Source organism: Myotis myotis, unplaced genomic scaffold, assembly GCF_014108235.1.
Source record: "Myotis myotis isolate mMyoMyo1 unplaced genomic scaffold, mMyoMyo1.p scaffold_m19_p_13, whole genome shotgun sequence".
NCBI lineage: Eukaryota > Metazoa > Chordata > Mammalia > Chiroptera > Vespertilionidae > Myotis > Myotis myotis.
In genome coordinates this window covers 50,726,915-50,742,443 of record NW_023416317.1, presented here as the reverse complement: position 1 = coordinate 50,742,443, position 15,529 = coordinate 50,726,915, and the positions used below count along the sequence as shown (strand labels likewise).

Below are 15,529 nucleotides of genomic sequence, written 5' to 3'. Positions count from 1 at the left end.
GCCATTTAACAAAGAAAAATCAACCAAAAAAAAAATGAGTTCGTGTGTCACCTCTGACACGCGTGTCATAGGTTCGCCATCACTGGTCTAGGCCCATGAACACCAGGATGCCATGTCCAGTCTGTGATAGCCGATACGTGGTCTGCAGGAGAATGAAAGCTTCCACGTGCCCCATGAAGGCATGAGACGTTAATGACAAGGCTTGTACAGAGAGGTGGAATGAAAAGGCTGCAGAAGTAGGACGATAGACTTCGGCTCTGGGTGCTGGTATTCCACCCCAAAGGCCAAATGAGGGCCTTGCATCTCACCAGGTAACTATAAGAACTCAGAATCAGGCCAAGCATGTCAAGAACCTGCTCACAGGGGTCCTTCCCTCCTACCACAGAGTCAGGTGTGGGCGGCTCCTCTCCTGGGTGCCTCACTCCCAGACACCGTCTTGAAAAGATGAAAGGGGAAGAGACCCGAGAAGTAGCATTTACTTAAGAGAGACCACGTTACCCCAAAGATGCTGTTTGAGCCAAAATTATCTAATATATTGTTTACTGGCAAGCCTAAATCTCCCCGTCTCCCTCAACAGGGTGGGGGCTCATGGGAAAGATTAGGTTATAGAAAAAAAGCTACGTTGTCTTTGCTCCCCTGAGTGTTGGGTGAGTAAATGTGCATCCCTGCCCCAACCTTTCTTGTGTTTTAAACGATAGGGCAGGCATATAATGCGTCCAGTTACAGCCAGCCCTTTAGAACAGTCGCAAGTCAATAACCTCAGCTTCCATCTTAAGAAATAGAAAAAAAAGGCCCAGCTGGCACGGCTCAATGGTTGACTGTTGACCTATGAACCAGGAGGTCATGGTTCGATTCCTGGTCAGGGCAGATGATCAGGTTTCGGGCTCAATCCCCAGTGTGGGGCATGCAGAAGGCAGCCAATCAATTATTCTTTCTCATTATTGATGTTTCTATCTCTCTTTCCTTCTCCCTTCCTCCCTGAAATCAATAAAAATATATTTTTTAAAAAAGAAATAGAAAAAAGGTAATGTGAACTCTACGTAAACAGAAGAAAAGAAATAATAATTACCAGAGTGGAAATCAATAAGATAGTAAACAAAAAACAATAGAGAAACTCAATGAAACCAAGAACTGATTCTTTGAGAAAAGGCTCTACAGTTTGACCGGTCATGAAAAAAGGAGAGAAGACATAAATGACCAATATCAGGAGTGAGAGAGGTGACGTTACAGTTTTTACAGATATTGAAGGGACAATATGGGAATATTGTGAACAACTTACTGCCAATAAATTTAACAACTCAGATGAAATGAACAGATTTCTTGAAACACACAAATTATCAAAGCTATTTAAGAAGAGACAGGCAACCTGCACTGACTTGTATCTATAAAGAATCTTTATTTTGTAGCTAAAACCTCCTCCCACGAAGAAAATGGTGGCAGTAGCCTGACCAGCTTGATGAGGGCAACTCTATGTTGTTGAGCCCCCACACAAGTTCCTTACCTGCCAGCATGGCCTCTTTGTAAATGGGTCTATTGGCCAAGCACCAGTGCCTGAGGAAGAGGCCATTCCATGTCCACAGGTTGGGCCACCTTGTCTCCTGATTGTTGAGCATCTCATCTGAAACAGATGCCCTTGCACGGGTATTATGGGGGACAAGAACACGTTTATACTCTACGTATTGCAAGAAGGCCATCATTCCGCTAGACCTCTTAGTCACTCATCGTCTAATCCTTTTCTTTCCAAATTCTTAACCAGTTGGCCATCCTAGTAGCCACTGCCCTCTAGTCAATTTAGATCTGTACCTTCAATAGAACAGCAGAGTGCTGCCCACTGGAGGCTGTCCCTTCACTACTGACAGTTGACCACTCATGGCTGGTCATGTGTACCTTCATCTGTAAAAGAAGTCTGTGCTGCCTTTTCCTCCACTAACTGATCTACTGTGTTCTCCTTGAGAGCATAGGTAGAATGTTGCAGGAGATACAGTCGGGCAGTGACTCTGGATACAAGAGGAGTATGGTAGTTCACTAGCATACAACCGAAACTAGTTTTTGTGTTTGTGTGTTTTGTTTTGTTTTGTTTTGTTTTTAGAGGGGGAGATGAGATGGAAACATCCGTGATGAGGGGGAATCACTGACTGACTGGTTGCCTTCTGCATGTCCCCTACTAGGGGTGGAGCCCCCAACCATGTGCTCTGATCTGACCTGGAATCAAACCACGACCTCCAAGTTCATAGGTCTACGCTCTACCACTGAGCCATGTCCACAGGGCACAACCAAACTAGTTGAAACAAAGGGAACTTACTGGTTCACAAGTCTGAAAAGTCAAGCTGTAAGGCTGGAAGCAGGGACTCACATGAGGCCATCCGAACCCGTTTTTCCCTCTAGTCACAAGTTTCGCATCCTGGCAGGCTTTCCCACAATGCTCCAAGCTGGGTCCTGACCTTAAACAGCCTTTTTCATTCAAGCACAATGGAATCTATCAACAGATTTCCAGGGTCCGCTTAACTAAGATTGGGTCACATGTCATGCCTGAACCAATCACAGTGTTCAGCATCACGGTGGCAGCTGCTGCTTATTTAGATCTGAGTCTGGAGCAGGGCTGAGAGAAATCCTGGCACGGAACCTGGATAAGGAGGAGAAGTGTTGATGTTTGGTAGCCAAAACCCCATGTACAGGCATACCTCGTTTTATTGAACTTCTCTTTACTGTGTTTCACAGATATTGAGTTTTTAACAAATTGAGGTAAGATGCTCAAAAAGGTTATGACTTGCTTTATTGCAATATTCACTTTATCCTGGTGGTCTGGAACAGAGACCCCAATAGCTCCAAGTCATAGCTGGACCCTAGACCTGTCTTGCCAAATGTATGGGGCAGAGCTACTCAATCTTTCTGTATCTATGAATCACCCGGGAATCCTATTAAAGTGCAGAATCTGATTAATTAGGTCTGAAGTGGGGCCTGAGAGTCCTTATTCTAACAGGTGAGGTCAATCCTACTGGTCCAGGGACCACGCTTTGAGTAACAAGCTCCTATAGCTTCATAGCCCCATGCAGGAGCCACTAGCCACCTGTAGCTATTGAATACTAGCCTACATTGAGATGTGCTGTAAGCGTAAAACACACTCTGAATTTTGAAGACAAAAAAATTAAAATCTCATCAATTGTTTCTATATACTAATAGATTACATGTTGAAATTGCATTTTAGATGCATTGAGTTAAATAAAATATACTAAAAATAATTTCACCTGTTGTTACTTTTCCTTTCTTTTCTTTTCTTTTTTTTCTTTCTTTCTTTTTTTGTTATAGCAAAGGTGGAAATTTATTGAAGAGCAAGTACAGACACCCACATGGGGAAGGGGAAAGAATCTCACAGCACAGACTCCAACTGGGGAGGGGGAAAGAGTCCCGTGTTTTTACTTTTTCAACCTGGCTACTACAAACTTAAAAAATATGTATGGCCCTAGCCAGTTTGGCTCAGTGGATAGAGTGTCGGCCAAAAGACTGAAGGGTCCCAGGTTCAATTCCAGTCAAGGGCATGTACCTCGGTTGCAGGTTTGGTCCCTGTGTGTCCCTCTCCTTTCCATTCTCTCTAAAAAAAATCAATGGAGTCATGTCCTCAGATGAGGATTAAAACAATAAAGTTGAGTAAATGCACATGTGGCTCGCGTTTCCTGCGCAATGCTGCTCGGGAAGAAGGTAACTTTTGAGGTGAATGAGGCTGATATTCTAAAAACACACTTTTTTCACATCTGGATACTCAATCAGAAGAGCCTAATATGGCGAAGACCACATCACACTCACCTCCTGGGTTCTTGGACTTGGCCCACCTTCAGGACCCCAGGGTTAGGTAACTGCAGGTTGAACAGGTGCATGAGTGCTTAGGAGGGGGGCCCTGCAATGGGCCTAGTGAAGTCAAATCTGAGAAAAGAAGAAATTTAGGAATCCCAGCGTTCCTCCAGCCAGCCAGCAGTCACTTCATCTCTCAGTCTTGTTTACGCAATTGCCGGAAGCAGAAATTATCACTGTGCTTATCAACTTCCCTAACCTATATGCACATCATCACTTAAACTCATCTCCACAGCCTGGGTTTACCAATCCTCCCATGCCCAGACATCTGGACCCGCTGACAGCCTGCTTTCCTGGAGGGTCCCGTCCTACCAGTCTCCCAGCCCTCAGAGGTGCCCCTCACTTCCCCTATCTGTCTCATTTATCCCTTCACTGCTTGAGTCTCCTTCTTTGTCTCATAGTCCCTACTCCATCAATTCTGCCACAATTCAACGCCCACCTCAAGGCTACCTGCCTCTGGCCCACAGGGGCCTGTCTACAAGGGGCCTTTGGTGCAAGCCAGCGTGTCTCTGTAGAGGACTATGTTGTCTGATTCCTGAGTTATTCAGATTTCTGCGTTTGTTCCTTTATTTTCCAGCTGGGCCTTAAGTTCCCTGAGGGCAGAGCTCTGCTTAGTTTGTGTTTATATTCTGCTTTTGACCTGGACCAATAAAACACTGGCCCCCAAAAAACATAACCAAATGAAATGGTTAGACTTTTCTAGTGCATAAAAATGTTATCAATGATCATTTTTATAATAAAAAGTATTCTTTTTTAAAAACAAGATAGTAGCTAAATTCTGGCCAGGATGTGGAAAGCGGGGCAGACCTGTGCACTGTTAGGGGGCTTGTAAATGGGCACAGCCACTATGGAAAACAGTATGGAGGCTCCTCAAAAATTTAAAAATAGAGCTACCATGTGATCCAGCAATTCCACGTATGGGTGTATATACAAAGGAAATGGAAACACTATGTCAAAGAGATATCTGCACCTCCATGTTCATCGCAGCATTATTTACAATCGCCAAATCGTGGAAACAGCCTAAGTATTCAGCAATAGATGTGTGGATAAAGAAGCTGTGATATATAGAGTCATCCCTCAGTATCCACAGGGGATGGGTTCCAGGACACACACACACACACACACACACACACACACACACGCGCGCGCGCACACACACACCCAGATACCAAAATCCAGATGTTCAAGTCCCTTATATAACATGGCATAGCATTTGCATATAACCTACACACATCCTATCATGTATTTTAAATCACCTCTAGATTACTTATTATACCTAACGCAATGCAAATGCTCTGTAAATAGTTGTTATACATACTGTATTGTTTGGGAATAGTGACAAGAAAAAAAAGACTGTAGATATTTAGCCCTGACACAACCATTGTAGGCCTAAGTACATAGTATACGTCAGCGACAGTGTTACATTTTTTAATTGTATTTTTTTGATCTGTGGTTAAACTCAAAATCAGGAACCCACAGATGTGCAGGGTTAGCTGTTTATACAATGGAATATTATTCAGCCATTAAAAAGGCAATCCTGCCAACTGCATAGACTTTGAAAACATTATGCTAAGTGAAACAAGTCAGACATAGAATGATCTCACTTATATGTGGAATCTAAAAAACAAACAAAAATAAAACTCAGAAAAGGAGATGTGGGTGGGAAGTGGAGGGATTGAATGAAGATGGTTAGAAGGTACAAACTTCCAGTTATGAGATAAATGAGTATTGGGAATGTAATGTACAACATGATGACTATAATTAACCCTGCTGCATGGTGTATTTGAAAGTTGTTAAGGGCAAAACATCAACAGGGCAAAACAATTACTTTTTCTTTTCTCTCTCTCTCTCTCTCTCGATTCTGTATGAGATGATGGATGTTAACTAGTGGTAATTATTTCACAATATGTGTAAGTAAAGTCATTATGCTCTACAGCTTAAACTTATATAGTGCTGCGTGTTAATTATATCTCAATAAAACTGGGGGGACAAATTGGAAAATTAAGGTTTAACTATTGCATACGCAACCAGGGGCTTTGGTTTTTCATTTTTATGTTAAATTTTTTAAAAACATATTATCTTGAGATAATTATATTCACAGGAAGTTGCAGGAATAATGCAGGGGTATTTCCCACAATGGATACATCTTCTGTAACTATAGTACAATATCAAAACCAGGAACTTGACATTGGTACAATGTGTCTGTACAGTTCTTTGCCATTTTTATAACCTGTGTAGATCTAACCACCACTACAAAGGAGATGCAGAACTATTACAACACCTTCAAGACCTCCCTCCCCTACCTCTTCATAACACACCCCACAACCCGGCCCCCCCTCCACCAACCCCAACTTCTGACAATCACTAGTCTATTCTCCATTCTACAATTTTGGTCATTTCATGTAGAATTTCATTTTGATTTACCTATGATGTTTGGAGAGTATCTCTACAGATATTTAGTAGGTGCCCTAGGTATAACATTGTTTGTATATAACTTACCTAGTTCTGCTTGTCTCGACATTACCAGTTTTAGTCAAGTATAGAAACCTTTCTTCCCTTTAAGTCCCTTTCCTCTCCCGTATTTATGACTATCTTAAATATTGTTATCTACATAAAATGTATGAGGGCGCAGGACAGGGGGCACTGAACTGGGCCTCATGGGCTTTGATCTTTTGTGGAAAGAGGAAATCGTGGGGACTGCAGAGTTCCTCCTCCCAGGCAGCAGTTACTTCATTTCTTCGTTTCGTTTGTGCAACTGCTGGAAGCAGAAATTACCACTGTGCTTATCAACTTCCCTACTCTATCCTGCACACAACCATGAATCTTCTGCTTAAATCAACAGACATAATTTAGAAAACTCAAGAGGAGAAGTAAAGCGTATTGTATTAACTTAATTTTTACTCTCTTGTTCTTCCTTCTTGATGTTCCAAGATTCTTTTAAAATCATTTATATTCTGTTTCAAAAATTTCCTTTAGCTACTTTTTTAAGGGTAGGTCTACTGTTGATAAATTCTCAGTAGTTCTTCTAATTCTGAGAATGTCTTGATTTTTAAAAAACAATTTTTTTTTTGAGAGAGAGAGAACGATTTGTTGTTCCACTTATTTATGCATTCATTGGTGGATTCTTGTATGTGCCCTGACCAGGGATCGAACCCACAACCTTGGTATATTGGGACGATGCTCTAACCAGCTGAGCTACCTGGCCAGGGCTTGATTTCTTCTTCCTGGTTTTCACTGGATATAGGATTTTGAGTTGACAATGTTTTCTTTGAGTGCTTTAAAAATGCTGTGCCACTTCCTTCTGATGAGATATTTGATATCATTTAGATGGTTTTTTCCATGCTAGAGAAGGTGTCATTTTTCTCTGGCTGCTTTCAAGATTTTCTCTTTGCCTTCAGTTTTCAGAGGTTTGACTATGATGTATCTTGGCATGGATTTCTTTGGGTTACCCTAGTTTGGATTTGATCAGATTCTTGAGTCTGTGGGTTTATGTCTGCCATATTTGGAAAATCTTCAGCCTTATTTACTTGAATAAGCCCCGCCATCTTCTCTTCTTTTAGAACTCCAGTGACACAAATATTAGATCCTTTCTTATAGTCTTACATATTCCCAAGACTCTATTGTTTTCAGCCGATTCTCTCTCTGTAGTTTAGTTTGGGTGACTTATATTATTCAGTCTTCAAGTTCATTGATTCTTTCCTCTGTCCTTTCTATCCAGTGAGCTTTGTATTTCAGGTGTCTTTTTTGTTTTTGTTTTTCAGTTCTAAAATTTCAATTTAGTTCTTCATCTCTTGTATTCCTCTGCTAAGACTGTTTTTTTCTCTCATTTGTTTCAAATATGTTTGTAATTGCTCATTGAAGCATTTTTACATCGGCTGTTTTAAAATCCTTGTCAGATAATTTCAATGTCTGTATCATCTTGGTGTTATTATCCGTTGATTGTCGCTGTCATTCACGTTGAGATTTTCCGGGTTCTTAGCATAGTGGTTTTCAATCCTGGACACTTTGAGTACTATGTTATGAGACTCTGGATCTTACTTAAATCTTCTGTTTTAGTAAGCTTCTTCTGACACCACTCCTTAATGGGTAGTGATGTTGAGCATTTTTTTCATATACTTACTAGGCATTTGTTTATCTTCCTTGGAGCAATGTCTATTGAGGCCCCTAGTCCATTTTTTAATTGGGTTGATTTTGAGTTATATATAGTCCTTTATATAATACTAGGGGCCCAGTGCACAAATTCGTGCACCTTTTAAGGAACTGAGGGCCGCAAGGCTGCAAGAGGCGCAAGGCTCCGTGCCCCTGCCCGGCCCCTCCCGCTACAGCCCCGCTCTTGCCACTGCTCCCTCGCACTGACAGCGCTGCCCCACTCTCACTCGCTGATGGCGTGGAGCGATTGGGGCCGGCACCAGCACCGGGTGCGAACGGTGGCTGCTGTTCCAATCATCCCTTGGGAGCAGGGGGAGGTGGAAAAGCCCTCTGCGGCGATCAGGGCCGGGAGCCGCCGCCGCCAGCTGCAGGTGCAAGTGGGGCTGGCGCTGGCAGTGGGTATGAGTGGCAGCTTTGCCAGCAACGGGTGCAAGCAGGGCTGGTGCTCACAGCAGGTGCAAGTGCCAGGCAGAACCACAGTGCACCAGAGCAAAGGATTTTCAGTGATATCCCAAGAAACCAGAAACACCAATCAGAAAGGATATATGCACCCATATGTTCATAGCAGCACAATTCACTATAGCTAAGATCTGGAAACAGCCTAAGTGCCCATCAGTAGATGAATGGATTAGAAAACTGTGGTACATCTACATGATGGAATACTATGCTACTGTAAAAAGGAAGGAACTCTTACCATTTGCAATGGCATGGATGGAACTGGAGAGCATTATGCTAAGTGAAATAAGCCAGTCAATGAAGGAAAAACACCACATGATCTCACTCACTCATGGATAATAAAGACCATTATAAACTTATGAACAAAAATAGATACAGAGGCAGAGCTGCCTCGAACAGACTGTCAAACTACAGTGGGAAAGCCGGGGAGGGTTGAGGGGCGGGAGGCGGGGGCGAGGGGGTAAGAGATCAACCGAAGGACTTGTATGCATGCATATAAGCATAACCAATGGACATAAGACACTGGGGGGGTAGAGGAGGCCGGGGGATTGTTAAGGGCGGGAAAAAAAGGAGACATATGTAATACTCTTTGTAATACTTTAAGCAATAATACAATTAAAAAAAATAAAATAAAAAAATACACCCCCCCCCCCCCTGAAAAAAAAGAATTTTCAGTAACCACCAGAGGCTCGCCCCGATAACAGCAACTGGCACCTGCCTTGGTCTGGTGCCCCTGCTCACCTGCTCCACCATCCCACTGTGGCCAATGCCCGCCATGTTCTGCACACACCCCCTGGTGGTCAGCGCACGTCATAGCGACCGGTTGTTCTGCCATTCGATCTATTTGCATATTAGCCTTTTATTATATAGGATTCTGGATATTAATCAGACATATGAAAAAAATGGTGTTTTTATAATGGGTCTGCTTGAACCAGGATCCAACAAAGTCACATGGTATTAATGTCTTATTGTCTAATCCAGAGGAAATCAGAATTAAGAAGAGGAAGCTATCTGGGCCTCTGGGAAGTCACTTATGTGGAGGTGGACACTGGAGGAAGGAAGGTGAAAGGGGTGTGAAGATCAGATGGGGGCGTGGTGAGCACATTTGAGTCACCAGCCTGGCCTGAGAGAACAGAGGCTTTTCCCATGATGCACTGTGTTACTCAGAGACACCCCCCCACCCAAAGACTGCCCCCCACCACCACCAAGAGTGGCAAAAGGTAAATCCTGGGGGCTCCGCGAGGACCACACTGTGGCTCTGCTCCCCAGGGAACACTGGAGAGGAAGGTCCAGAGCTGCCCTGAACACTTGGAGCCTCCCTAGGAGCTCCTGAGGGCAAAGTAAGGCTGGGGAGCCTTCAGCATCCAGGAGTCATGGTAACACGACTCACTGAGGGAAAAGCTATGGGTGCTGATGTCTGGGCACTCGGAAAGATCACTAGAGTTACCTCTGGGATTAGGATTATGGCTGATTTTTTTCCTGTATGCTTTCCAAATGTTCTTGCATGAACAGTGAAAAAGTGATCTACTTAGATAGAGCAACATCTTTAGGGGTAACGTAGATAGGCCAAGGATGACCATTACTGATGGCAGCTGAGTTTCTCCCGAGATCTGTGGCTGGAAGGGGGGTTCACCGACTCTCCTTGGAGAACCCAGAAGAGCAGCCCCCACCCACTGGCTGGGCCAGGACCCAGGAGCATGGCACAATCCAGGGAAGGCCAACTTGGTGGGGGCAAGCAGGCTCCCCGCGCCTGGAGCTGAGACTGCTATTCCTGGTTCTGCCTGCAGTCCCCGTGAGGCCTGGGACCTAGGAAGAGAGGTCCAGCCTTCAGGAAACTCATGCCAAACCCACAGGAATCTACCCAAGGGGCCAGTTTCTCTTACCCAGAGCCTTATCCCAGGTTACTGCTTCCAAACGCCTTCCAGACACAAATGAAACCTGCTGTTCCCAAAATAGAAAACTTTATTAAAAACCCAGGATACAGGAGAAATGACACAGACATTTCTCAGCTCTCTTGGAACTTCTCGCAACGCATACAAAATAGGTGTGAACTACTTCCTGGAAATCTTTAAAAATACTCCCCAGTATCAAAGTGGGGATAGGTGCATGGAGCTAAGTGCTTCATCATGACTGCGCAGAGAGGGGCCTTCAGGCCTTCCCTAGACCCCAAGGGCAGAGACCCTGCGCCAGCCATGCTGAAGGTGGAACAAAGACACGCACTTTCTATTAGATTTAGGGTCCTGGGTCTGCTCTGGGACAGAGACCTGAGACCATGATATCTTCTCCCCAAAGGAGAGCTGGAGACTAGTGCTGTACACATTCCCTGGAGAGAGAGAAGGACAACAGCCAATTGCCGCTGGCCCGCTGTGTGAGGTCAAGCAGCTCTCTGCCCTGCTCTGTGCTTCTCTGAGGGCGCAAATACTGGCATATTTGGTCCTGTTTAGAGGTTGGTTTCAATGAAGTGGGGAAAATGATGTGTCGGTTTGAATGTATGTGTGTGTATGTATGTCCATGTGCCCACAAGCTCTGGGGCAGGAGGCTCTTATGTGGTTTGTAAACTGGTCCCAGCAAACAACTTTGTAAGGCAATCAAGGTACGAAAAGTTGGTAGGAAGGCTCTCTGGGCGGCCCAGGGGGGAGGTTTCTTGCTTATCCCACCACGGCGATCGAGCCTCGGAACCCAACTTGATGGGTCCCATCCTATGCCAGGCAGAGGCGGGAGGTGACCACAGGCACCTGGATGGGATGAAGTGAAAAGCAGCCCTAACCGCTCCAAGGACTTGTCACACTGATGGTGGAAAGCGGCTGGGAGGAATCCAAGAGGCAGACAGAGGTGAACCCACGGGGGAATCAGGCTCCAAGGTGGGATCTCCGTGCTAGGCCAGTATCTACCCCATGGGGCAGGAGGAAGTGAGGTGTGAGGTGGGCAATGAGTAGGCACCATTGTGAAAGCAACTGCCCTGGCAGTAACCAGCTTAGGGCTCCAGCGGCCAGCTCTCTCCCAGCCAAGATCTGGCTCCCCTAGGAGACCCAGAACAAGGCCCCACCATTTCCCACAGTGATTCGAACATAGCTACTGCTTGTTCTCCCCACCCCACGAGTTACCAGGCAGAGAAACTGAGGTCTAAGGTGTGTGGATGGGTCAGAGATGGCGCCTCTTAGTCCCAGCCGGCACATCCACTGGCAGCCGCTGGCTCCACGCAGGACATGAGATGCGATGTCCAGAAGTGTGCAGTGGCTACAGATGTGCCTGTGGAGTTGGCATCTCAAGGCATCCCCCTACAACCGCAGTGGGAGGCAGAGGCAGAAGTACATGTACAGGCGGACAGACACACGGACATCCAGGGTACCCGGGCAGTCTTCAGGGCAGGGCCAGGGCTTTGGCAAGGCGAGTCCAGAACCAGGACTTGGTGCAGGGGTTGGTGTAGTCACAGACAGTGATGAACCGCAGGATGCTCGGGAACTCTTTCTTCATTGCCTTGTACTTGACGGGGATCAGTCGCTTCTGATGGGCACCTGCAAGCCAAGGGGTGCAGAGCTGGCACCAGGCCCTCATCCCACAGTGGTGTCGGGCCAGTCCCCAGACCAGGGGTTAACCCTTTTAGTGCCGGAAGCGCTATCACGCTCCTCCTGCAATGTAACTATTAGATGCTAGTAGTTCACTCTTATTGACAGATGGTACCTAAGTGCAGATTACTTATGATGCCGAAGGTTTGTAGTTCTAAAATTGACCACTGGCATTGAGGACACAAGAATCCTATGCAAAACGGTACTGAGCAATATTCACTTAGGAATTGTGTACTTTACTGCATATAAATTATACTTCATTAAAGTCTGTAATCAAAAAACAACAACAATAAATCCATTACAATGACAGAGCAGAACAGGTGAGTGAAGTTTTGAAAGTCTCGGGGCCCTGGGAGCACATCTAGAGCTCAGTCTAGCCCAGTGATGGCGAACCTATGACACGCGTGTCAGAGGCGACACGCGAACTCATTTTTTTGGTTGATTTTTCTTTGTTAAATGGCATTTACATATATAAAATAAATATCAAAAATATAAATCTTTGTTTTACTATGGTTGCAAATATCAAAAAGTTTCTATATGTGACACGGCACCAGAGTTAAGTTAGGGTTTTTCAAAATGCTGACACGCCGAGCTCAAAAGGTTCGCCATCACCGGTCTAGCCATTTTTTTTTTCTACTAGTATTTTATAATACAATCAGCAAACAATATATGGCAAAGATGAAAACAAACGTAGTAAAGGTTTCCTTAAGTTTTTGAATATGTAACTTCATTTACTTGCGATTCATAATTTTTTTCCTAAACTGCTGTAAAATCAGCAAAAATGCCTTGGCAATTTTAGCATAGTTCCTAGGATATTGGTTGGCACTCAAAGGGTTAACAACAGCCCTCCCTCAACGAAGCATCCCTGGCACACATTCACCCACACAAAAGGCACTCACAAAAGGCACTCAGGTGTGCCGTGACCCCCAGGAGTTCCTCGGTATTGCATCCACGGTCCTTGGGAAGGCAGGCTGGCATCTTGAAGCCCCACCCACCCACCCTTCTGTGGCAAGGGAAGGACTGAGCTTACCTGGAGAGAGGCTGAGTGCAAACTTAGTCTGGAAGTCACATTCCTTGCTTTGCAGGTAATCATCTGAGACAACTACCACCATCCGGCGGCACCTAGGGAAGAGTGGAGGCACTGTGGCAACCCAAGGGACGGCCTTGGGAGGAGCCCGCTGTGCCCAGGCTAGACAGGGCCCAGCTGGGGAAATCCCAGCCTCTGGGTCCCGGGGCCAGGCCTTGTGCACCCCACCCACTCGCTCCCTGGCCACCGAGCCAACCTCTTCTCAATGAGCTCACTGGCAATAGACCAGACACAGGTGCCAGGCAGGACATCCCTGTCGGACACACACAACTTCAGCCGGTAGTTTGTCTGTTCCAGCTGCTGGATCATCTCATGTACAAACTGGATGTCGTTGGAGCAGTAGCAGATGAAGGCATCAAATCGCTCAGGCATTTGCCCTGGGTGCAGAGAACAAGGATAATGGTCAGAGCTCTGTGGAAGGCTGGGGAGAAGGCCAGTCAGGAGCCCCCAGTTCAGGTGACCCTGGTTCTGGTCCCCAAACCAACCCTGTGATGACACTACTCAGGAAAAGTGCTGTCCCCAGCAGAGGAAAGATGAGCCTCCCCCCAGCACCCCCGCCCTGGGCCAAGCCCTGGGTTCACCATGAGACAGACACATCATTTCATGAGAGTTTCATACCCACCCGGAGGCAGGACTGTTATTATTATTATTCCCATTTCTTAGGTGAAGAAATAGGCTCGGAGAGATTAAGTGACTCGCCCAACCTGCCACAGTTCATCTGCTTTCAACAGTCATGCTCTACACACCACCGTGTCCCACGGCCCACCTGTCCCACCGGGATCAGGGGAGACGTATAGGCCCTTACCCATGGGGTCGTCGAGTGTGGTGATGCCCGCCAGCTCTGCCGTCCGGGGGACGCTGCTGTCGACAGCGGCCACCTGTAAGGGCTTCTCAGACTCCTCCTGCTGCTGCTTCAGAATGTACTTTTGGCAATCCTCCTCTGTGAGAAAGAGAAAGAGTGTGGCAGGCTCCCCCGGGTGCCCATGCCGCCACCTACAGTCAGGATCCACCCCCAGTCCCACCTCCCTGGCCATGTTGTGCGCTAGGGTTTCCCCAGTCCACTGGCGTCACCCATGGTTTGACAGCTCTGAGCTCCCATCGGGCTCTGACCAGCCCAAAGGGATGTCAATGGTGTGTCCATCTGGGAAGCCATCAAGGCCGGATTTGTATCTTTCTGTCCTTTTGCCCTGACACCCTTCCCCAGGGCTCCTGGGAATGGAACCCGAGGTCCGCTTCTTCCAGAATCCACAGCTAATGTGGACAGGGGGCTGGGCACGCAGGAAGGGCTCAGGAGACCGTGGTGATGTGCAGTGCGGGCAGCGGCTCCAACCAAGCAAGGCGCACCTCTCCCCGCGCCTAGGCGGGAGGCGGCGCATGGCCTTAGGGACCCGAAGTGTCCAAGGCTCAGCGTTCAGTCCCTCCCCTGCCCTGTGGCTCTACCTGAAGCAGCCCAGACACCCCCCCACCCCCACCCACTCCCCCAGAGGACCCGGATTCGGACCCTGGTCCTACACAAAAGCTGTTTCCCTTCGCTCTCTGCGGGCCTCCACCTCCTTTCTCTGGTCTCTCTCGTCCTCGGTATTGCAAGAGGGAACTGGTCCCACACGGTTCTCCCTCTGCAGGCTGCCTCCCCTCCCTACCCGCCAGGAAACCAGGGCCTCGCGGGGGGAGACTGTTTGCAGGGGCCGGTGACGGCAGCTCCCTGATCCCCCGGGTGAGCCCGGCCGCGGCGCGCCCTCACCGATGCTGGGCCCCAGCTCCAGCAGCACGTCGTCGCGGCCCAGCTTGGCGAGCAGCCCGAGCAGCCGGCCCACCGAGGCGCCGGGGCGGCCCTGCCAGTCGTCCAGCAGTTTGCCCGTGGGGTCGGGGTGCGCCTCCAGCTGCCGGATCTCCAGGTACTCGAAGCCCATCTCCTCGGCCAGCGCGCTCCAGTCGGCCGCCACCTGCGTGCGCACGTTCAGGAACAGCGACAGGCGGCGCCGCACCCGCACGTTGAGCGCGGCCAGGGGCAGGGAGGACGCGGCGGGGGCGAGGGGCGCGGACCCCGCGCTCGGGGCCGCGGCGGCCATGGCGGGCAGCCCGGCAGCAGCTTCCGCGCAGTCCGATCGTGTCTCCGGCCCGCACTTCCTCCTGCCTTTCCGGCCCGGCTCCCCGGCCCCGCCCCGCGGGTTTCACTTTCCGAGAAGCGCCGCCCTTCCCTCCGATCTGGGGCACCAGCCGCGGTGCAGAGGCGGGGACGCCCCGCCTCTGCCCTCGGGGGACCCTGGATGTGGGATGAGGAGACTGGGCGCCTGCCTTTGGAGGTCTGGGGAGGCCCACCGACCTGTGCCCGGGGTCCTGGTGCGGGGCGGGGGGTGAGGGTGGGGGTGAGGGGGACGCCGATCCTCCTTCGGGGTTTGGACGAAACGGGGGAGCCTTGCTCTCT

General features: G+C 47.9%; 1 protein-coding gene across 3 annotated transcripts; it reads right to left on the bottom strand.

The window, feature by feature from the left end:
- Positions 1-10,394: 10,394 nt before the first annotated feature.
- On the bottom strand, positions 10,395-15,267 carry MYD88 (MYD88 innate immune signal transduction adaptor). 3 transcript variants are annotated; one of them, XM_036333170.1, is made up of 5 exons: positions 14,846-15,262; positions 13,910-14,044; positions 13,301-13,481; positions 13,048-13,139; positions 10,395-11,966 (listed from the first exon to the last, which is right to left on the bottom strand). In XM_036333170.1, exons 1-5 carry the CDS (start codon positions 15,171-15,173, stop codon positions 11,812-11,814), a joined length of 891 nt encoding a protein of 296 aa, XP_036189063.1. In that variant the 5' UTR covers positions 15,174-15,262; the 3' UTR covers positions 10,395-11,811. The 3 variants fall into 3 exon arrangements, 2 of the variants coding, with proteins under 2 accessions (XP_036189063.1, XP_036189065.1); XM_036333172.1 differs by having other exon boundaries at positions 11,802-11,966; positions 13,048-13,090; positions 13,292-13,481; positions 14,846-15,267; XR_004971632.1 differs by having other exon boundaries at positions 11,830-11,966; positions 13,320-13,481; positions 14,846-15,265.
- Between the last annotated feature and the right edge of the window lie 262 nt (positions 15,268-15,529).